A 23,544-nucleotide genomic window follows, 5' to 3' on the forward strand; every position below is an offset into this window, starting at 1 on the left:
TCGAGGAGTTTTGGGCCAGATCCATTTCCTCACAAAGATAACTGAGAGCCCAATTCAGCAGCAGTTTTACTGCAAGCTGCCTATATAAATTTGGAACACCTTTTTTTTTCTGTTGCCTCAGAGACTGATGACTAATAAAGGAATGACTTCCTTTCTGAAGCTGCCAAGCACAGCCTAGTATTTAAAGCATGGAAAGATGTGCTGTACTTCTAACATTTATCCATCAAGGATTGTGCCACATAGAAAAGTATGTTCAATGACCACTGATGTGCCATGGCTTTAGAACAGAATATCTTTTTGTCCAACGTTATAAAAATCAACATACCCTGTACAAATCAAARTGCTTAATTTTTGCCTAATTTCAAAACCGTAACACATTCTTGCTCTGTGGCATTTAGCTACAACAAACTTGCACAGGCCACAGCAAAATTTATATATAAAGAATTTAAATTTGGGGGTTTTCTTTTCTTTTAGAAGAATTCCAGGAACAATCACGCTTACTTCTGATGGTGGTGCTTTGACTTATCTTTCCTGACCTCAAACTCCAAATAAACTCCATCATAATTCCAAAAAAGGAATCTTGACTTCATGGGGGCAACACTTATCTACCATCTGCTTTGACAGAAAAAATGTGTTTACTTTACAGTAAATGTGTTTACTTTACAGTAAAAAATGTGTTTTAAAATACAGAATGCACATAATTAAAAACACTTGGAGATGGTTTGGGAAAATTATTAACTAATTCACTTTTAAGAACATGTTATTGCTACTATTGCAGCAAACGAGGAACAGTTTCTCAAGATGTCACCTTTTATTTGATGGTCAGGCAGACAAAAAGATTAACCTGAATTATTTTCTTAACAGTTGATAGATAGAATTTGTCCACGTAGACTTCTGCCTACACTAACGCCACAGATGCAAATGCTAAATCATATGAGAAATTTATAAATCAGTCCATGGATTTGGAAAGGCCAAAAACACATGACAAGAGCCAAGTATATCATCACCATATCACTTGATTTATTTCCTGAAACTTTAAATGTATTTTAGTGCTGGCACTAGGCCACAATCATCACCAAATGAAGTATGCACTACATGCAGAATCATCACATGCTGGTACCAGAAAACAATTTTTAAAAAACCAAACACGTGCACCAATAAAATTGAAAGGGGAAAAAAAATAAAAGTAAGAAATCTAGCATTTGCTAAGTTCTAAAAAAGAAAGGAAATTAGTCTTCTACACTGCATTTAGTAACAATAACTATTAAAGGTAGGCAAAGGCAGTTACTATTGTGCACAAATTTAACCTTGGCAATAACCCTGCACTTTGGCCAGACAATCACTAAGAGTTTACACTGCACTTCAAAAACACAAGGAAGRGCTGACATGCTTTTTCAACAAGCGAGATTTTTTTTAAAGCTCAAGATGAAAAAGAAAATGTTTCCAAAGAGGATGATTATTAACATGTAGACTAAATTGCTGGTCTCAAATTCTGTATCATCTGCAAACTAGGATTAGATGAGCATCTAAAAATATACACACATATAATTACATAAACTTGCATTCAACCACATGAAGAGTCAGAAAAAGCTGGTTGGTATTTTGTGATCCTCATTACAAGTGACACTGGAGTAGGTGCATATAAAGATCCCTTGCATTCTGGGAAAGAATATAAAGAATATGAAAAGATATGGAGCAAGAAGCACTTATTTTGTAGTGCCTTGTAGCTGCAAATGTACAGTTTGGTCTATGGGTTGMTTTTATGCTAATAGGACACTAAGCCAAAGCTCAAAATTCACATGATGGGGCTAAAAGACAGATGACCAAAACTACTACTACTTTAAGTATGTTTGATAGTATTTTCAGCATTTTTATGCCCTGCATACCAGGAATTTTTCTTTACATCRTTTTAAAATGAATTCTAAGAAGCTTATATCTTTTCCTTCCGTAAGACAGTGAAATATCAAGTTTATTCTACTGCTCTGTGCTAATTTCACTAAGTCAATTCTGCTGAATAGGTATTATACTGGCAGACAAACTGCCTGTAAATCTTTTGGGTAATGTGATGTAATGTCCTATTTTTGCTTCAGATTAGAATAGATGAGTGATGCAGTGTGCAATACTCACTGGGATGGGGGAGACTGTGTGTGAGAGTGTGAGTGTACAAAAAAATTTATGTCTACATCTCAGGTGAAGACTAACTCTTGCAGTATCAGCTCCCCCTCCCTTTYGTCCAAATAGCAAATGCACTCTGGTAGAGAGCTTTTACCTGAACAATGTAATCTTGTAGAATTATTTTCCATTTAGACAAACCTGAAGAACTCCAAGAGGAAAGACTTCCCTAAAATAAGCAGCCTACATCTGGGGTGCTCTCTGAAGAAGTGGAAAGAATAACACAATAAGGCTAGAGCCTTCCCTATTCCTGAGATTCCCATAGCCACATATAACCATCATATGTTACCTTTCTGAATATTTTGGTGCATGCTTCTGAAAGCAATACAAATGCTCATCTGGTAACAGGACAAATCATAGAATCCCAGCATGGAGTAGCTCCAACCCTTTTGCCATAGGCAAGCACACTTTCTAGTAGATGAGGTTGCTCAGAGYTCCATCCAMATTGGCCTTGAACACTTCCAGGGAAGGKGGATWCATAGCTTCTCTGGRGAACCTGTTCTAGTACCTCACCACCCTCATAGCAAAGAATTCCAACCCAGTATCTAAACCTACTCTTTTTCATTTTGAAGCCATTCCCCCTTGTCCAATCACTACATGCCTTTATACAGAGCCCCTCCAATCTTCCTGTAGGGCCTCCTGGTTGGACTCCATGTGGCAAACCCCATTACAGTTACCTGCCCTGGCCTCCCTTTAATCCTGACCCCTAAGTCCTTGGCTGGCTTCTTATCTATCCCCAAGTGTAGCTCCACACCCTCGAGCTGGTTATTGATGTACAGAACACCTCCATGTCTTCTGCCTGTCCTTCCTAAAGAGCCTGTATCCTTCCATTCCAACACACCAGTCATAGGAGCCATATTACTTTATAATTAGTGTTTCATAGAATAAAAAAATTAGTTTCTGAGAATTTTCTGTGGGATACTTACAGCACACAAGAAAACATGTGCAAGAAAAGAAAAAAAAAAATCATACAATCCTCAGAGAGCTTTTAAGCCTCTTTCAAATTTACTACATGGCCTTTTTGTGTAAAGCAGTTATAATCCTGCCTCAAATCTATTGTTGTTTAATAACAGGCTCAACTTGGAACCACCCTTGCATTGCTGCTCCAATGTGCCCAGTTCTCTACAGCAGATCTAGAATCTAGCTTTTTAATATCACCCTAATCCTGCTTAGTTGACGAGTGACTTACCGGAAAATATCTATGCACACTTAATCATAGAGATCTGTTTGAGGCATATGCGTGACTGCGGGAGTGATTATTTTCTTTGCCAGATAAACTGCTAGCTATACTGACTAAATCTGCAAGCACAAGTTATGTTCAACTTCACAAACCACCTAGATCTGAGACAGATGTTCATTAGAAATGTTTCATGTTCATGGTAATGATTTGAACTTAAATAAATAATYTCCACTTCCATAGGTATCTTCTCAGAAACAATTATCTACTTTCAAAGCTATCTTCACTATTAGAACTCAAATTTTTATTAACCCTAATTTATCATCCTTAAGAATAAATCACAGGAAGAAACATTCACTTATCTTGACATGCAGTACTTCAAACCYGAAAGCAGTAACAGAGAACTGTCTTACATGTTTACCCTTTATATCCGTTTTTTAGAGAGACGAAAATTCTGCTACAAAAGCATACCAAACCTCAACTCCAAGAMAAGCACCTGCAAGGGGCTCCAGAGCTCTGCAACACGGAAATATCTAGTGACTAATTCTGTGAACAAGAATGGACACAGAGAGAGAGACTTTGGCCAGGATCAGAGATAGACAACATCAGAGCTGATAAATGTTTTCCCTGTAGTGGCAAGCAATTTGGAAGACCTCAGTTTGACTGGTTTCCTGCCTCCACCTTCCCAATACTTAGCCTCTTTTTAAAGATTTTTTCTTTTTAATTGCCAAGGGTAAATGCCTCTTTCTCCCACTATGCTGTCAATGTTTAAAGACTGTTATASACTATATTGCCAGTCTAAATGCAATCACATCATCTAGCCTGTGGATGATAATAGCCAAATGAGATGATATCTGGGAAAGATAAATACAACCCATGTGCTTCCATATCTGAGGACAAACCATCAGGAGCATTAATTCCTGAGCAGTAAAAATTATTCTTGTCCAAGAGTCCTTGTGCAGCAGCTGGTAGAATCTTAGGACAGGGASTGGTCACATCCTGGCAAGAGCAGGTGCTCACCCATTGCAAACGCAGCTGTGGTTAGTGCAATGATGCAATGATGGCTGTTGATTCATCCTGTGCACAGCAGAGCAGAYTTTGCTGCTTTGGTTCTACCCCTGTCCAAATCCCTTCTGACAGTAAAACCAAATATCACAGCAGTCCCTGGTACACACTTCTTAATGAATGCAAACAACAGCTTGCAGACAAGATATTCTAGGGATGAGGTACATCACCCCTCTGAGTAAGTGCAGCCTCCAAACCCTCCACRTAAGACTGTGCCAGTTTGAGTACAGGGAACAGCATGATCAGGCCATCAGTCAACAAATGATGGAAGTACAGCAAGAAAAAAAATGTATATATTATCAAGAATGCAGAAAGAAGAGCCCTGCTGACTACTTCAGCTTGATAAATATCATGACATGGCAAATAGCCTTTGAGACACAGCAATCAATGGCTGCAGAAACCCCAAGCAGGACTTAGMAACCAGAACTAAATGCACTGGAGAAACAAGTGCATTGTTCCAGCTGAGTATCTTGAAAGAGACAGGGAAGGCAACACAGACTTGCAGCTGYCTAGCCTTTCAAGTGGTGGACCTGGTTTTTTATAAACACACTTATTTATGGCTGTAAAATAAAAAGAAGTTGAACAATTTTTCTTCAGAGGAATCAATCAGTAGACAGCAGAAAATGGCCAAATGAGACAAAGATAATACCTTGTGATTTGGACATATCTTCATCTTTGAAGATGTTTTTTGAGTGGATGTACATGTAAACTTTTTTCATTACAGATTTTTATCCCTCCATTACCTTGTATAAACTTCTTGTTCTCACCTATTCAGGGCTGCAGTTGGTAAAAACACCCAGAGTAAACTTTACAAAAATAAATTTATTTTCAAATGTGGGATGAAACTCAAATATWCAGAAGGCAAAAACACCATCAAAAAAAAGTTTTTCCTTATATGTTTGAAAAAAGTTTATTCCATTTCAGAACAKAAATAGCAATTCTGAGTGGGAGGATAATACACCTGCAGCAAAAAAAAGGGCCTTCCCTTTTCACATACAAAACACTATGCAAACAAAAATGAACTAGTTTTCCCAACACCCCGATGAAGACAGGTAATGTGAATCTCATTAAGTGAAATCACACAGGAGAGGAGAGCTGAAGGCTCTGGGTCAAGTTTAGTTTTGATGCAGGGTTCTGTGGCTCCTGCTTATTAAAGCAGGGAGTTCTGTGTCACAGAATCTACAAGACAAGTGAGAACCYAGCCAGCCATGTGAATTGCTATGCAAACACTGATTTCTAACCATAAAGACTCTACCGACACATCACGTGTCAAGATTAGTATCAGTTCTCTCCTAAGGGTGGGGTATGTGAGCTCAAGCAGCAAGCTCTAAGCTTTGCTGGTGGGAAATAGGGAAACATTACAGCTGCTAAGGAGGACCTTGAACTCTATAAAACCTCACAAGTCATCAGGTTCCCCTCCCTCCTGTCTCCAGGCAAGCAGGGCATCTCCTTTGATAGAGGTGAGGAACAGCCTGGCCTCAGCACAATGCTCCCTGCTAAGGTTGGCTTCCCTTGGCAAGCAAAGMTAAACTACACAGGATGAGGAAGGCAGCCAAGCCCACCTGTTTCCATGCACACTGCTCTTGGTGTCTGCCTTGCCCTGGRGGAAGGAGAGGCTAAAGCTGCCTCTGCCTCATTTGGAGTGAAGGATAACACTAAACAAATCATGCCTTTTTCTGTTCTTCAACTTAGAGAAGCTCCATGTGCTTCCAGTCAAGCATGACAACAAGAAAAAAAGAAGGGATGCCTGACACCAGTTATAGGCAGGACWGTACTTGCCTTGCTGATCTCCAGCCTATAAGGAAGCTCAAATAGGGGAATGATTAGAATTAAGCAGATCTGCAAGAACAGTCATGACYAGGCAAATTCAGAAATTCTGTTTAAAAAGGGCTAGTGATAGCAGGAGTTTGTCACTATCCTGYTGTCATGCTACTTGGGATAGAATCCAACAAACTCAGAGGGATACCTCAAGGTCCAGATAAGATTAACCAGCTGACTCAAGAGCTTAAGGTAGAGCTCACAGACAAAAATCAGAGTAACAGTATCTACTGAGCAGTGTTAGTTTCAAACACCAAAGCAGATTCATACGTCCATATCTGACCAAAGAGAACGCACAAACAAGCAGCAGAAGGCAGGTCTTCACATTAGTTTTGTTATTTTCTGACTGTAGGCATTCTTCTCTTTTGCATATCTGACTACAGTTTCTCCTTATTTCAGTAACAATATAGACTACAGAAGAGTAATTAAACCTTTTCATCAAAGACAAATTTTCTGCCATGCTTCATATTTCTTCTAGACATTTGCTTGTTTGGACTGCCTACTTGACAGATTTTTGGTTTATATATGARAGAAGTGAGCAATGAATCCACTGGTACCAGAATGATCAATATTGCATAACATCTTGAAGGGAACTGAACAATCTAAGGTGAGGTCAAAAGGAGCTTAGCCTGTCTCGAGTAACTGTAGCATTGCTGTACTTGCAACACACTGACATATCTATGTGGGTGYTTTATACATATATATTAATTATACAGTACTTATGTACACAGATGTACATGTAAATCCTGAATCAGAACACATTCAAGCAACTGACTGCTTGACTTAATGAAAGAATACCAACTGRAAAAAACCTGTTGTAACTTTAGCACGTATACAATTGATAACACATCAAAGGAACATCCTGTCCTTTAAGACACATGAGAATTCCATCATAGATTACAAAATAATCAGAATTTCAGACAGGAATCAGACTAAAATTGCTCCCTGCTTATCTCCCATGACCCCTCTAAAAAAGCAAAGGCTAAGCAGTAAGTGAAAAAATATAGTTCAGCAATTAATTAAAAAAAAAAAATTAAAACCAGGTGGTGTTCCCTGCTTTACTCTTTTTCCTTCTCCACGAGTAAAGCTTTCTGAAGAAAGCTTGCAAAATCAATTACTTCTTCTGAGGCAAGCAACTACTAAGTTACTATCTTAAAATTTAAGATTACTAGCTATGTACTACACTGCCATTTCAGTAGGGAAAAGTAATTTAATAAAAAGCAAGATGTTCAGGTGTTTTGGTCCAAAATCAAACAAGCACACTTAGGATTGGTCCAATTGCTAACATGATTCTAAAAGGAGAGGTACTGGTTTGCCCCTTGATAATACTCAGAAAAACAAACAAAAAGCTAACAGCAGGTATCTTGTTTTTCTTTCTGCTCTCTAGTCTTTTGTTCCTCTGGTACCTCAAACAATCCAACAACACATTTGCTTGAGGTACCAGAGAAAATACATTCTTATTACACTTCTAATACATGAGACAGACAAAACTTGAGAGTTTATAGCATTGTCTGGGCATTAATGATCATAATGATAAAAACAATAATGGAGCATTGTACTAACTGGCAAAATAATACTATGGGAAATTGTAGTGCCTATGCTTTATCAGCAGAGGAGTGGCAGTCTGCTCTATTTAATCCATGCACAGCTCTGCCAGAAAGCAAATGGAAACAGTGTCCCCATTCTATCTTTCTGAATAGCAACGCTGTGCTACTGTATAAGTGTCAGGAAGAGACAATTCTTCATTGGATCTTTACTACAGCACTTCTATGATTATAAAGAGTCAAGACTTGCAGACAGAAATATAAGATTGAGAGACCTGTATGTTGACCCAAATGCTGCCAACATACCAGCAGCACTGCATTTAAAAGATCTCTGTAATACATACTCATGTTGTCTCAGCTTGCTGTGATTTAGACAGAAGGGCTAGAGTAAGTAGCAAAAGCTGTAGCAAAAGTAGTCCTCACAGTTGTATGGACACCCCTTTTTCATTTTTCCTCATATTCCTGGAGAGGCCATCAGTTATATTCATTCATTTACAAAAAGGAAGCCAGAACAAAACTACATCTTGAACAGACATGAACAAAGCAGAGATGAACTGGATCGACTGTACATAGACTCCCATACAAAATCTTGAGTCAAAAGGCTATTCTTTTTTCTTGTTGGTTTCAAATAACTTTAATTTGGCTGTTTACAAAGCACAATTAATTTGCAATGTCCTTGGTGTTTCTGGAAATTGTCACTGAAGGAACACCAGTGGAGGATTCTGCACACAGCTGTCACACTCTTARCAACTGTCAATAGGCCAAACAATCTCGCCCAACTCATGCGAGCGAGTGTTTTTCTTTAGCAATTTATCAACCTTCAGGCTGGCAGAAAGGTAGAGATTAAGGYCCAAACTGTAACAGGCTTATAGCTACTCCCTCTTGAATTTGTTTGGATTGATTCTTAATACTTCCCTCACTGTCATCAAGGAAAGCAAGTGTAGCATTTCCTGTTAATTCATGGGAAAGTTTAAGAATAAATAAATTTTTCAGGGCACTCAAATGTCACTGTAGGAAAACTTACAAGTGGYAAACAAGAGGCAGACAAACGACACCAATTTCTTTAAAGAGGACAAAGCTGAATTAATTATTCAAGAAAATCAAATACAATTAGTAAAAGTGGCTGATGATTCCACCTRAACAGAGCTCAAAACACAAATTCTGTCACCTGTCAGATTGCTATGTCAGCTGCTAAGAACAGGTTAACTGGCAAAGGTTACATCTCTAATGTCTGTAAGTGATTATAGCTTTCAAAACATAGGTAACAATCACCAGGGATGGCAGTAAACCTCAGAAGCAACAAGGTAAAGATGAAAAAATGCATTGGAAGCCGACCCTTTCTTCTRCCACTGAAATCTGAAATTTAAATATTCTCTGCATTCAAGCAACAGGAGAAATATAGAACACTCAGCTGTAATACTAGAACAGCAGAGAAGAGTTTTCATTAAGCCTATTATTCTCTTTTTCATGAAGTCTATTATTTTATATATTTTTGCATGCTTGAGCAAATGCTTCTTTCACAGCAGATCTACCTTTTCCATTGGTTGCCTCCCATTTTCAATAACCACCAGGAAAAAGAAAATCTATTTTAAAAATKGTAGTATTTCCATGAAGAAAAATAAAATAAACTAACTAAAATCCTTGATCTTAAATATTAAAAGCACACACAGAAGCCACTTTGCTGGAAAGGACTTTCAAATTAAAAGAAAAGTCACCCAAGCCAATGTCTGAGTCTGTAACACCTTATCATAAACTCTTGGGAAATAAAAGTCTGAGCATCACATGTCCCAGAAGTTGTATGCTTACTGATAATACTCCAATTTTTCCTCTGCTGAACCATCATTACAATGCTTCTGGTGTAATTGCATCCACTTCAAAATTAAATGAACTAAAATTTTAATTTAAATTCAGTATTAGAGATGAAAAATTAACAGTAGTCTTCTCTTTCTTTTAGTCGCTCCTAAACTAGCAATATCCACTAAATGTGATGATTATATTCTTTGTCAAATACTGCACTTACATTACCCAGTGTTATGTACTTAACTGACAGGTAAGCATCTGTWCAATATGGTAATAGAAACCTGTTACGTGGCTGTAATCATGACACAATGAAATTAGAATCTCTAATACATTAMATGTTTTTCTAGCTACAAGTGTGTGCATGGCTATACTGGGTACTACTGAAAGGCATTTAAAGAACAATGCAATCATMAGGCACCATCAACATGGAATCATAAAGGGAAAGTGTTTAATTTGATAACCTTCTATGATAAGGTCACCTGTTGGAGCAGTAGATGGAGCTGCTGTGGAGGCAGCGAGGCTTTTGATACTGTCCCTTTTAGCATCCTTCTGCACAAGCTGTCCAGCTGYGAGATGAGCTCTGAGTGAAAAATTGGTTTTCAAGGGTTATAAGTAAATGGGACTACATTTGTCCGGCAACCAGTCACCAGCAGTGTTCCACAGAGCTCAGTTCTAGTGTCAGTTGTGTTCAGTGCATTTATCAGCTGTTTGGACGCAAGAGTCAAATGCACCATTAGCTAGTTTGATGATGAYATTAAACTGGGAAAAGCTGCTGATTCTCTTGAGGGACAAGATGCCTTGCAGAGGGATCTAGATAAACTGGAGCAGGACCATGATTAATGGTATGAAATTAGCAAGTTGAATTGCCAGGTTCTGCATCTGGTATTGAGTAATAGCAGCGTAAGTACAAATCAGGAGAGGAGTGGCWGGAGAGCAGCCCTGCAGAAAGGGATCYGGGGTGCTGGTGACAGCAGCTCYGTGTGAGTCAGCAGTGCCCCGGCTGCCAGGAGGGCAAAGCCCAWCCTGGGATGCACSAAACACAGCATCACCAGCCGGTCAAAGAGGTGACTGTGGTCAGGGTTGGTGCAGTCTCACCTTGAGCACTGGGTAGAAATCTGGGTTCCACCATTTAAAGAAGGATGTGAAGGTCCTTGGATGCATCTCCAGAGGACAAAAAACTGGTGAAAAGGCTGGAAGGAGTGTCCTGTGAGGAGCAGCTGAGAACCTTAGGTTTGTCTAGTTTGGAGAGAATGAGACTGAGGGTGACCTCACTGGACAAAGTTCTCGAGGAAGGAAAGTAAAAAAGGAGGTGCTGAGCTCTTCTCCCTGGTGTCCATTGACAAGCAACATGAGAATGGCTCAAACCTGCACCAGGGAAGATTGAGACTGGACATTAGGAAGCATTTCTCTATGAAAAGGGTGACCAAAGATTGGAACAAAGTTCCTCCTAGAAAAGGCAGTTGCTGCCCCAAGCCTATCAGTGTTTAAGAGGTAGCTGAACAATGCCTTTAACACCATGCCTTAGCTTTTGATGAGCCATGAAGTGGCCAGGACCAGGCAGTTGGACCACAGGTCATTGCTGAAGTGATTCCTTTCAACTGAAAGACTCTATTCTATTCTAAAGTAAAAAAAATGAAAGAACCAAAACCTCAACAAAAAAAAAAAAAAAAAAAAAAAAAAAAAAAAAAAAAAAAAAAAAAAAAAAAAAAAAAACAAAAAAAAAAAAAACAAAAAAAAAACAACCACCTCAGCACCCAACAAAGACCCAACCAATCACATAACCATCCCCAAATCCAAGTTGCTGAAAGATAAAAGGGAAAGTGCGAATAACCTTGCAAAGGAGGTAACTATACAGTGGGTTGAAGTGCTAAATGTATTTTTTTTAATTACAGGAAAACAAAGGTTKACTTGCTAGCATTTGTGTCAAGTACACAGCAACAGTATTTATTTCCACTGCAGCATCAATACCTCAGGGTGAATCCCACCCAGCAGAAACACAGCTCTACAGTTAAAATTATGTCTTTTTTTTTATGCCTAATAAAAAACACAAACTCACCAGGGTACAGAAGATGCATTGGCATTGTGCTATTGTTGTCATCTGCTCCACAGGGTATTCACCAAGGCAGAGCTTACAGGACACTAAWGGGTCAAGTACCAAGTCCCAGGTAGGCCTGTATCTCGCTGTAGTCATTGCAGAGCAGTCTGAAGAACAGCACAAAAAGTAAAGATATTCCATTATTTTCTTATATTGATACTCAGTACATTACTGTCATTGGAAAACACATTGTCAGCTATTGCCTGTTGGGTTTGTTTTTTTCAATGACCTAACTAACCAGCAACAGTTAATTTGACATTACCAGMACTTGCATTCCCTTTTATATCCCTTGCCTGATAGAACTTGCATACAGAATGCAGAAGGAAAAAAACCCACACGCATAATATATGGAAAATGTGAGAGTAAGCAGGAATACCCTTAGGTCACAGGCTTTTGTYGCACTTTACAAATGCAAAAATCTCATTTCCTATTCCTGTGATTTTTATCACTAGTTACAAGCTTTCTCTCACTAACATGAAAATATACTCATGACATTCCTTAACCTCAGCTACCCAGGCAAGACTGAAAAGGTCTTTCATAAGCCAGGCATTTATTATGACCTTTTCCAGCATGATTTCAACTCACAGAGCCAGATATTTTTGTTCCCAAGAGCATRACAAATCAATCAGTTTGCTGATAATTTTAGCAAGAACTATAAATATTTTGGGTACACTACAAGTTTTAGCCTGCATTTTTCCTCCAACCCTTTACATATGCTGAGACCACAACTTCGTTGTAGCTACAACCAACTGGGGCAAATAAGAGCACCAAGTGAGCTATAAGAAGAGTCTGTAATAAGCTATGTATCACCCTCATGACAGTGATAGGATAGGACAGTGCAGAGCATCTTTATCCTAGGCTTCAGGGCCCAGATGGAGTGCTGTCAACTGACTAAGCAGAAAGACGAAAAGCTAATTTATGAATTTTACATGAAGAAAAAGAAAACAAAAACCCACACACTCCCCCAAAACATCTAGGGTAACTTACGGAGTACACAAAATTTTAAAACGTATTTACTAGCAATGTTTTGTCATTGTGACATTGACCTTCCAAGTGTAGAAAATCCACATCCCAAGCTACTGAGAGGTTTATATGATCGTGCCTTCCTCCTTCCCAAAATCAGGTGTTTCCTTACCATCATCATACCAGCTCAAACCATGATCACAGTTTTTTTCAGGGTTTTTTTCGTAGGTTTTGTTTGTTTGGGGTGGTTTTGGATTTTTTCTGTTTGTTTTTTGTTTGGTTTTTTTTTTTTTTTTTTTTTTTTTTTTTTTTGGTTTTTTTTGTTTGGTTGTTGCTTTGTTTCTTGAATTTTGGTTTTTTTTCTCCTGACTCCACCAGCCCTTGCAGGAACTGCTTCTTTTTAAGTCATATCTATGAACTTTGCAGGACCTCCAGAACTGCAAGCTACTTTAATGCTTACTAGACTAGATTTAGGCAGATGTTCAAGAAAAAYGTGCTTTTTGTCCCCCAAGAACTCACATGCAGACTTCACAAATATTTCYCTGAAGTCCAAGTCTTTGATATTCAATTAAGTGTGGGCATAACTCCACCAAGGTCTCTAACATTTCTGAAACAAAACAAAGATTTTGTCAGTCCTCCCATTCAGTCCAACCCATTAGAAGATGCTTTTTATAAGGTACAGAAGGGATACCAAAGACTTTTTTTCTAGTGCAGTCAGCAGGGAGAAGTATGGGGGAGAGAAGAAAGGTTAAGCAACCCCATTTCCAGTGCTGCGCTAGATCACTTCCTCTAAAAGCCCACACACAAACTCCACACTGCTTTAAAGGAAACACATGGAATAGCCCCACAGAACAGCACACAAATAATGGCTCCACCTCACAAAATACAACTTGTGTTATGCAGTCTTTAGATCCTTCAACATGTAAGTCTGACATGGTGATATKAATGAAACCCTATGATTTTTAAGGCTACTAGATTGTTTCTTTACTTCACCACTACTTTTTCATTTCACACAAATTACCAGAAAAAAACAGTCTTCTTCTTCCAAACTCTGGTTTATCTGACATTTATAGATAAGTTCATGAGGTATTTGAGAAGTAGTGACCAAAAACATCTGAACTGTCTGCTATTAGCTGGAGTGTCCTTTGCTTGTCCTGCCTAGTTTATTGCATAGTTGATGCTCATGGCAGCAAGTAGATGAAAATAGAACATGAACAATGAAGGACAGATTCATGTTAAGAATGCACTTGCATGTATCAGGCAGACCAAAATTACAGCAAATGTCATGACTAAGATGTAGAATCAGACAATTCAGACTAAAGCTCATCAAATATATCGCATGGCTCAATCCAGGAAAGAAGGATTTTATATATAGATATAAAGAAAGATTATTTATATATATATATATATATATATATATACATATACACACACACATATATATTTATTCAGTTTGGGCCAATAAGTGACAACAAAGGGAAAATATCAAGCTTACCCTTACAACAAGGCTTACCCTTGTTTTCTAGGACATTCAACAGAGACTTACTGGTATCACTGTGGTAATTCTGCTTTTGCAGCACAACTATACTGCAATAACACCTCACTGGGAAATATTTTTCCTCTTTGTCTTTTGTAAAGCAAGGATGAATCAAAGTAAAATGCCTTTCAAGTTGGCTTTGAACAGACCAGAAGAAATTAGCTGCTCCAAAACAGCTGGCATTAAATCCATGCTCAATTTAGCCATGGGGATAACTGAGTGAAATATGAATTCACCCTTCAATGGTAGCAGAGCCATTCCTGCTCACCCCTCCTTACCAAACACCTTGTTTTATTAAAGAAATTTTACATTCATTATGGGCCAAGGGGAAGACACAATGTCATTGGTGCCATTAAWGCAAGAAACAAGAAATTTGCCCACTAGCCTAGAAAAAGTTGGACAAAAAGCCTCCACACTCTACTGGATYAGCTCTCCAGCTATCCCTGTAAAGGAAGAGAGAATGAAGCTTTTCAAAGCATGGACTAGATCTTGTTTCATGATCATCCAACATATTGCTGCAACTAAATAATAAGCTTCTATGCTTACACCATGATGCTTAAAAAAGCCTTTAAAAATCATAAAATCAAACAACAAACTCTTAAGAGAAAAGCAGAAAAACAAACACCTTCTGTCAAAACTACATTAAAACTCCTCCTGTTCCACAATTGTGGCCTCTTATGGCTTCAGAYTGTATTCCCATCCTTTCTAGTGATGTGCAGTGCTTCAGGGGGAATGCTAAGTAATTGCAAGAAGAAAGACAAGGATTTGGAGATTGGAGAAACAAGATATGGAAAAATGTCTTGGTGTTGAATGACAGCACCAGTTACACAAACAGCCAGTAGAAAATTTTGCACCATGGTTTGGCTGTCTGCTAGAAGGTCCCAAGAAATACAGCTAGCAAAGCTAAAGCACTACAGTCCAACAGACTTCAGCATCCTAAATATATAGTTCACTGGAGATTGTGTTGCTTGCCAAACTCAGTCCAAATATCAATATGGACAGCAGACACACCAAATCAAACTCAGAGGCACAGAAAATTAGAAGAGAAGTTCAGACTCCCAATTCTACTGCATTCAAAGTCAGAATCATTTAAGTATTTTTGCTGACTGCGGTCTATGTCTGGTAATACCGAATTTGTAAGATATATGGTAAGATAACACATGATTTTCTGGGACAGCATCCCAAAGTAAGCTGGGAGTCGGAAGCAGAGGAAATAGCTTTAATAAAAGTTTGTTCAGAACAGTCTTGTGATAAATAATTAACAACCTGACTAATGACTGTTTAATTCGGTAATCATGTGCATGTCCACACTGAAAGGGAGCCTGTGCATAAAGAGAGAAGTGACTGAAGTCTTCTTACCATAATAACATGTTAACATATATATGAATGTGACTCAGGCATGAAGTCACATGCATATGATGTGATCATGAGATGCACATGAAGGGAAAAGGAAACTTTCATTATTTCTGAAGAACAATTAATGAATTAAGTGAACACGAATTGTATTTCTGAACAGTTATCCCTCAGTTTTTGGTCCACCTACACAGACCACATTTTCTAGTAAGAACAAGCAGCTGAGGACCTCTGGTAAGTCAAGAACAGAACAATTCTTTCTTTTTAGTCTCAGACTGTCGTAGAAAACAGGCTGAAATACTATGAAAACTGTTGCAAAAGCAGGAAATAATGCAACTTTTTTACATACAAGTCATTCAAGAAATCAGTATGATTTTCCTTATTGCATGCTAATCAAGCATTTCATGGCATTGTACAGTTAAACTGCAACTGCATCATCAACACTCAGGATACATGACTGCCTATGTGAGAAGAGTGACTAGAAAATAGGGTTGAATAAAAGTCATATGCAGCACATTAACTGGTGGGTCTTTTCCACCAAGCAAGACTCAAAATAGAGATTTCAGCAGAATCTCAGTTTCAGCTTTAGGTCAGGGATGGGTTTAATTTCTAAATTAAGGGCTTCAGTCCCCTCTCCTACCAGACAGATCTGCCTGAAGGAGTTAATCTGAATTTACTGACATGATGAAAAGCAGCTCTTTTAGAAATCAAAGGAAGGGACTTAAATGGGAATTAAAATTTGTTCTCAATCCTCTCATTCCTCTTTGCCAAAATAATTCCAATTAAAATAATACAGGGTACTAAATTAAATCAGACATCTGCTACAGTAGAGTTTTAGTATTGTCTATTTGTATTTATGGATATTAAAAAAGTATATCATTCAGACTACATTTTCTCTTGTATATGTCAGTACAATTATATATATAATAGGTATATTTATATAATAYATATTTATACTATTAATCTTCATATTAAAATATAGATCTGTACAAAAATCTACAGATTTTTACTTATTAGAAGAAGCCCACAGACATCTGAAGTGGAGTCACCTGTAGAAAGGCAACTACGTGCACCCTGGCACTGGCACTGCCTGCCACATCTATTAAGTGAATATTTTCGACTTTGGCCTAAACAGTTCTGAGCTTTCCTGTGCAGCCACAGCTGTGGCTCACTGCACGCAATCCCACAGCAATGTGCCGTACCCTCACGCCAGCAGGGACTACTCCCCATGACCGAGGCTGGTGGCTAAGGGTACTCAGCAACAGTCATGCAGCTTGCATTATTGGTACCCCTCTGTCACAGCTGGACTTTCATGCCACTTTGCACTGTTCCTAGGCTTTTCCACAGATCTGCAGAAGGGTCATATGAAAGAAACCTACATGACATAATTGATCACTTTCCAACTGTTTTGTGTTGGTGTCACCAGTTTTTATTGCACAACAATACCACAGATAAAGTAATTTTAAAGTCACTTTATAAAATTATTATATCCWCCCACCAGATAGACTTTACAGTAACACAAACTGACGGGCAAACTTGGCATCTCTCACTTATCAATCACAGTCAGTTACCAGCATCTATCACTGCAGTAACTGTGTCTCCAAGTCTTCATCCTCACAGAACCGCTTGGGAGGTAAAGCRGAATCAACCTCTGATAGGTGTCAGTCAGACTAACACAGAAGGCTGATTTACATGGGTGTTTAGAGATGACTAMCTTCAGAGTTTTGATGCCTGCCTTCCTTAGCTTCTAAAATCCTGTAAACCTGCCAAATGCCTACCTAACTCTCCAGGCTCACTCATTTATCTGATCCACAATCAACTGCACAAGTCCAGCAGATAGGAATGATCCTTTGAATTCCAGACAACCCCAGCCACTAAAGCCACATTCTTTCCTCCAGCAGTATAACAGGCTGCTTTTTATAGGCATAACTCTTTTCAACATGTAAGAAACTTCAGCTTATGCAGAACAGTGCAGAAAGTCATGTCAACACATTTTCTACAATGAACTCTTCAGATCTGGCCTTTTAGTCCCTACACAGGCTAACCAACTTCAACCTCTCCAGGTTCTTATCTTCAAGCTATTCCAGGGCCCAAACCCAGMAGAGATGCAAGACTATGCATAAGCTTAGAGGACTGCCAACAACCTCAGTCTCCTGGACAACATAGCACATGGGAAATAAGCTCTTACTTTGAGTTAAAACAATTATTCTGGGGACTTCAGTCCACTCATGAATAGCTACTATGCTTTTTTGGTTTACCTCCCTGACTGATAGAAGTCCTGTATGATATATATATATACACATATATATATACATATATATATATATAAAATATGTACATATATAAACACACATGTATATATGTGTATAGATATAGATGTATAAAAATATACATGTGTAAAGATTACATTGAAACATTCCAATGCCAAGAGAAAAAGAAAAGGAAGAATGTCTGGTTTTTCCCTGATAAAAGGTATCTGAACAATAACATTGCATGTAAAACAAAGGGGGACTGCTTCAGGGACGAATCACTGTTAGGGGATGTTAAAAAAAAAAAAAAAAGGAAAAAAAAACCCCACACCAATTTCTTTGCTAAATACCTGGTAGTTTTTTTTCTTGTTTCTTTTCCAATAATTAGACTATTACATATGGCAACCACCCCTGCCAAACCTTAGACAATGTGATTTTATTACTGCACAGACCATGAAAGATTTTAAAGGTTAGAAATGCAATGGACAGTTTCTAGATCTACACATATATGAGGATACTGTCTATCAAATACATGGGCGGGTAGAGAGGAAAAGGTATTATGCAGACAAACACAGAAAACAACAGATTGTTAAAACTCCTACTTCAGAAGAATACTACAAACAGACATGCCATAAGCTGTCAATGCAGAAGTGCCCAGAGGGCTGGATCCAAAAAATACAGCCACTGAATAATGTGACAAAGCCGAAGACTTTCCTGACCTTGCATTTTCCTATGTTTGTCACCAGCACTGGTGCCACTGTGGCTTCTTGTAGCCCTGCCAGACAGAAGCAACCTGAAATAAACTGGGTGAGGCTCTTATTCAGACCCTGTATGCAAGGGTAAAAACATTTCAAAAGAAAAAAAATAGAAAATCACTTAATTCCATCTGAAAGAAACTGCAGATGGGAAAGGCAAACAAGCAGAAGAGAAAGTACTGGAAGATTCAAAGGTAAGAAAAGAAAACAAAGTAAGAATTAAAAAGGTGTAATAAATAAGACAATAAATCACATAAGAAAGACATGAGAAATCTGGAGAAAGTAGCTGAAATAGACCATCTTCCTGGCTTTTCCCAGAAGCAGTGTATTTTGTTATACARAGCAAAATAACAATTGAAGTGGAATCCCACTGCAATATGGCCCAAACATTCAAATTCCCAAAAGATGATGTGAATAAAAGGACAGGGATGTAAATACTAAAGAACATTGCTCAGAATTCATGTCTCTCTTGTGAGAGAGACATTGTTCTGTTCTAATCAATGTTTTCTATCCAAGAGATTAGAAAAGCATTGGAGCAGCAGATAACCCCAGGCAAAAGCTGGGAAGTCCTTGCACCCTCCCATTTCTGAACACTGGAGTCCCAGATCCTCAGTACACCTCAGAGCACTCTCAGCAGTCAGAGACACAAGGCCTAAGTTAATTTGAAACAGCTAGGTCAAGTATTTTAAAAGCGTCCTTGTCTTTGCTGGGTGAGGAAACTCCATCCCACACAATATAGGAGAAGAGCCTGGACACTGTAGCACTGGTTTATCAGCTGGATCTAAAACTGGCATGAGTGCAATACATTTTGGTCTGGAGAGAATGAGCCTTCCCATCTCATTTGCTTGCTTTAAGAGTCATGAACCTATTAGATCCTTATTAAAAACTTACATAAACTTTACTGCAGTGAACCACTGCCTTTGAATACAGGGGCTAACGCCAAAGCACCATCTGTGAATTATTGTGGCAACAACTAAGCCCATACAAAAGTGTGGGAGGCCACAGGGTAAATCATTAACAGTCAAAATGCTTAAGCTCTGAGTAACTTAGAGAAAGGAGTATCAGCTGCACATAGAAGAGGTCTTAAAGTGAGGCAGAATGAAGCCAACTAAGAGAGATGGATCTTAAAGCCGTAGACAAAGCACAACTGCAAAAACCCCTCAACACCATCTGACAGTAGTCAGAAGTGACTCATGACTATACAGTGTCCTAGCTTGTGAAGGCCACAGTAAAATGAAGAGCACAGACACTTCCACTGCTCTCTAGGGTAACAACATCTTATTTTATAATTTTCCAGAAATTCCTAGACTACCCACTCAAAAACAACTGCTTTGTCTTTCCTCCCATCCCTTACATTTTCCCGTGTTTTYATTTTCTCTTCCCCAACTCTTTTCCCCTCCACCCCTTTCCTTGTTTCCTCCTATTCTTTCCCTCCTCTCTGCTTACAAGAATTGATGAATTAATGCACTCCGGGCTGTCTCCACAATAGCAACAAATCAGTAAGAAGCAGCTTTGACATACCACAGCTGAAGCTTTTTCCTTCTCCCCAGCTGACTCTCTCAGAAAAGTAAGAGCTATGTTTACACAAAGTCCAAATAACACCAAGTTTGAGCTCCAAGAGTTTTCTTTCTTGGGGCGAAAGAGAAAAGCCTTAGAAACTTAAAGCTAAAAACCACATATAAAACTATGCAAAGTAACTGAGAAACTGAAAATAAGAGCAAGGGACATGGAGCCCTAGTTCTGATGAAGACACCTGGACCACCAGTCGAAAGGAAATCAAAACTGTTCTACTCTCAACTACGACAAAATGCATGGTTAGGGCATGCTGTATTTCCATTGTGCTTTGCAAGTTTAAGATGAGGAATAGACTGCATGGTATTGAAAAAAACTCACTGCAAACCCTCTCAAGGTCTGTCCCTTGCATATTAACAGCAGAGCTCAGGTTTGAACAACAGCTCCCATGCTAGCTGTAAGACAACACTTAGATAGTACCTTCCTATACTAGACCTGAAACACAAAGCAGATACACTGGTAGCTGAAAGTGTTCAGAGTGGGGTGAAGTCCAGTTAAAGACAGTGAAAAGAAGGATTCTTCATAGAGCAAATATTTATAGACTTGCTTTGTGCAGTCATTATAATTTTAGGGAAAGTTACTTTTATTTTTTCCAAAACTGTGCCCAAAACCAGCAACTCTAGCAAGAAGTCGGGACAGCTTCTTACCCAAACCAACAGCTTCTATTATACCATTTCACCCGGTGAATKAGATGTCATGATACACACATTTGTTCACCATGCTGGTGTGACACATAAGATGAAACATAAGATGAAACATAAAGAAGAACTTAGGATGGGATTTAGACTGCCCAAGATAGTCACCTACTACTGGTGCCTAAAAAATAAGGTTTTAAGGTAACTGCCAACACCACTTATTCAGAGAGAGAAAGGAAACTGATTCTGAAGACTTTCAGAGGAAAGCACTGTGTTTAATACCAGCCACCTCAGCCAAAGGAAAAAAAAACTACCCAAACAGGAAAAAAAAGAAAACCACCACATCTTTCTGTAAGAATTCTGTCTCCTGCTAATAAACCAAATGGCTTGAGCTGTGCAATAGGCTGAATTATACATCAGTACATTTTCCCCCCTCTCAAACACTGAAAAAATTGATACAGCCTGCTCAGTACATCCTTCAGACAGGCTCTAGTCTGATCAACACTAGCTGCTACTCACTGTTTTTCTTACTAGTAGTACTAAATTTAAAAATAGATCAGAGAACAAAGTATTTTTATCATTAACATCATCTGATACTTTACATGATAAAAGTTACAACTATCAGCAAGGATATTTTACAACAAACCTCTGTCCTGACAAGCTTGATGACTTTGGATTCAAAGCTCACTTTTGCACTGTTCAAATCCAATTGATTATTCCCCTGCATTCCCCTAGAAAATTTGTCTTTTTATCTCCTTTCCTATAATTAATTCTGTTGCTCTAATTCCCCCCTACTTGAAGCAGCCTGCCCTCTTCCCATCATATCATCTGCACCACAATCCAGGTYCTCATTCTCACTGTCCTACTCAGCAAACAGCTTGGAACAAGTGTTTTCTCTCTGGGAGAGGGGCAGTTTGCCTTTAAGCAAAACTAAATTACAAAATTTAATTATATTGTGGTCTATGTTAATATCTCAACTATGCTAGCTTGGTGAATAAAGTGGGGCTTGTTTCCAAGATTCATCTCACACATATAAAATTCCATATTCCAGCTATCTCCATGTACTGGTACAACAGCCAGCACATGCCTGTGCTCATATGGGCTGAGAAACTCAAAGACAGATGTTTAATACATAACAGCACTTGGGTTAGGGGCAGATGCTTAATCTGGTCCAATTTCTCTCTGTCTTCTCAGAAACTGTCTGGTCAAGTAATTTAGCACAGGCCTTGAAAGGCCTTCAACAAACACAATCAGGAGGAAGAGAGCAGGGTGAACCACTAAGACTGCATGCACCAAAAAAAAAAAAAAATCTGGTGATTAAAACATCACCTGTGCTATAAAGCACAACTCATAACCTGTTCTGTCCCAAATTTACTGCATAACTGAGTAGCTCCTACAGTTTAGTCAGACACATCAGCTGGTACCTACCACACCATGGGCTGAGCAGAGGATGGGTAGATGAGTAGTGCATTTGGTGCCTGAATAAAAGTTCTCCTTCACTCCTCCCTCTACAGAGCATCAGCATTTAACAGTATTTTCAGAGGTATAATGCATTAGCCTCAACAAGAGTTCCAGCTCTAATCTTTCACAGTAATGTCACTGTTGCATTGAAATACTTCCTGCTTCATTGCTGGTTTTTATCTCCCTCCCCATCTTCAAGACTTGCAGTACAACACATATATAACCCTTGTTTACTGCAGAAAGCAGCAGCACGTGGCAGACTGTGCCTAACGCCTCTGCAACCACAAAGGCAGAGATTCCAAAAACAAAGGCTGAAGCACTGAGGGCATGTAGAGACAACTGAAAGCATAACAGGGAAGAAACAAAGAGCACAGAATCACCACAGTGATGGAAATGCTCCCTTCAGGGCTCCCCCGGTCTAGGTAACAAATATAGTCAGTTACAGWCCTTTTGATTTTGGCAACACATGCAGAGGAATGCTATTGGGATTTCCCCTTTACACTTTACCACTTTATACACTTGTGCACAGCTCAAAGATCAATAGGTGTTATCCCTGGTTTATTACTTCTAGTTTACATTTAGTTTKCTTATTTTACTCATGATTAATTATAGTAAATTAAGATTAAAAATTAAATTCTGGAGCTTGAACTATTGTTTCCTTCCTCATTTACAAAAAATGTTAAGAACAAACTGGAAGTTCTACAGTGGCAAATCACTTTCCCTGMCAATTAATTCATTTACTAACGACAAGAGGCAGCAGGCAGAAACTGATGCACAGAGAGTTCCACCTGAATGTGAGGAAGAACTTCTTTACTGTGTGGGTGGACTTCGAACAGGTTGCCCACAGAGKTTGTGGAGTCTCCCTGRCTGGAGATAGTCAAGACCATTCGGACGCAAACCTGTGTCATGTGCTGTAAGATGACCCTATTTGAGCCAGGGAGGTTGGAYTGCATGATCCACTGTGGTCCCTTCCAACCCAACACATTCTAGGATTCAGACCTTAGATATTTATTATTATGGAAGAGATTTAGCTTTGGAGTTACACAAACAGAACAGATATCAAAAATCATTCAAGGAATATACCAATAGAAGCTATCAAAAATATTTTAAAGCTTTTCTATCCTGGTATCAGCAAAATCAAATTGGATTGCAATAAAAATGTAAATAAAAAAGGAAGTTGCCTTACATGTCACTGTATTGTTATAAAGAGAAAGCTGCAGACACTGAAGTCAATCCCTTACACCTTCTACATACTCATGTAATTCATCCTGCAAAAGAAGGAACGCCTCAGGTACCACTGATGCAATGTATTAATACCTAGAGTGACCAGAGAACCTAAGTCTGCTGT

At 38.7% G+C, this 23,544-nt stretch overlaps 1 protein-coding gene across 4 annotated transcripts in view; it reads right to left on the reverse strand.

The window, feature by feature from the left end:
- The window catches only part of RNF144A (ring finger protein 144A), a 64,311-nt gene that overhangs the window by 16,485 nt on the left and 24,282 nt on the right, over positions 1-23,544 (reverse strand). For 2 of the 4 annotated variants that reach the window (XM_057371645.1, XM_057371662.1), the window contains 2 exons: positions 13,154-13,241; positions 11,633-11,778 (listed from right to left, as the gene is read on the reverse strand). In XM_057371645.1, coding sequence (XP_057227628.1) covers positions 11,633-11,767 — 135 coding nt within the window. In that variant the 5' untranslated portion in view covers positions 11,768-11,778; positions 13,154-13,241. The remainder of the gene's footprint in view (positions 1-11,632; positions 11,779-13,153; positions 13,242-23,544) is intronic. The other 2 variants (XM_057371670.1, XM_057371652.1) reach the window with 1 other exon arrangement.

This window comes from Malurus melanocephalus, unplaced genomic scaffold (assembly GCF_030028575.1).
Source record: "Malurus melanocephalus ecotype Western Australia unplaced genomic scaffold, MMel_1.1 scaffold_6, whole genome shotgun sequence".
In the NCBI taxonomy this organism is placed as follows: Eukaryota; Metazoa; Chordata; class Aves; order Passeriformes; family Maluridae; genus Malurus; species Malurus melanocephalus.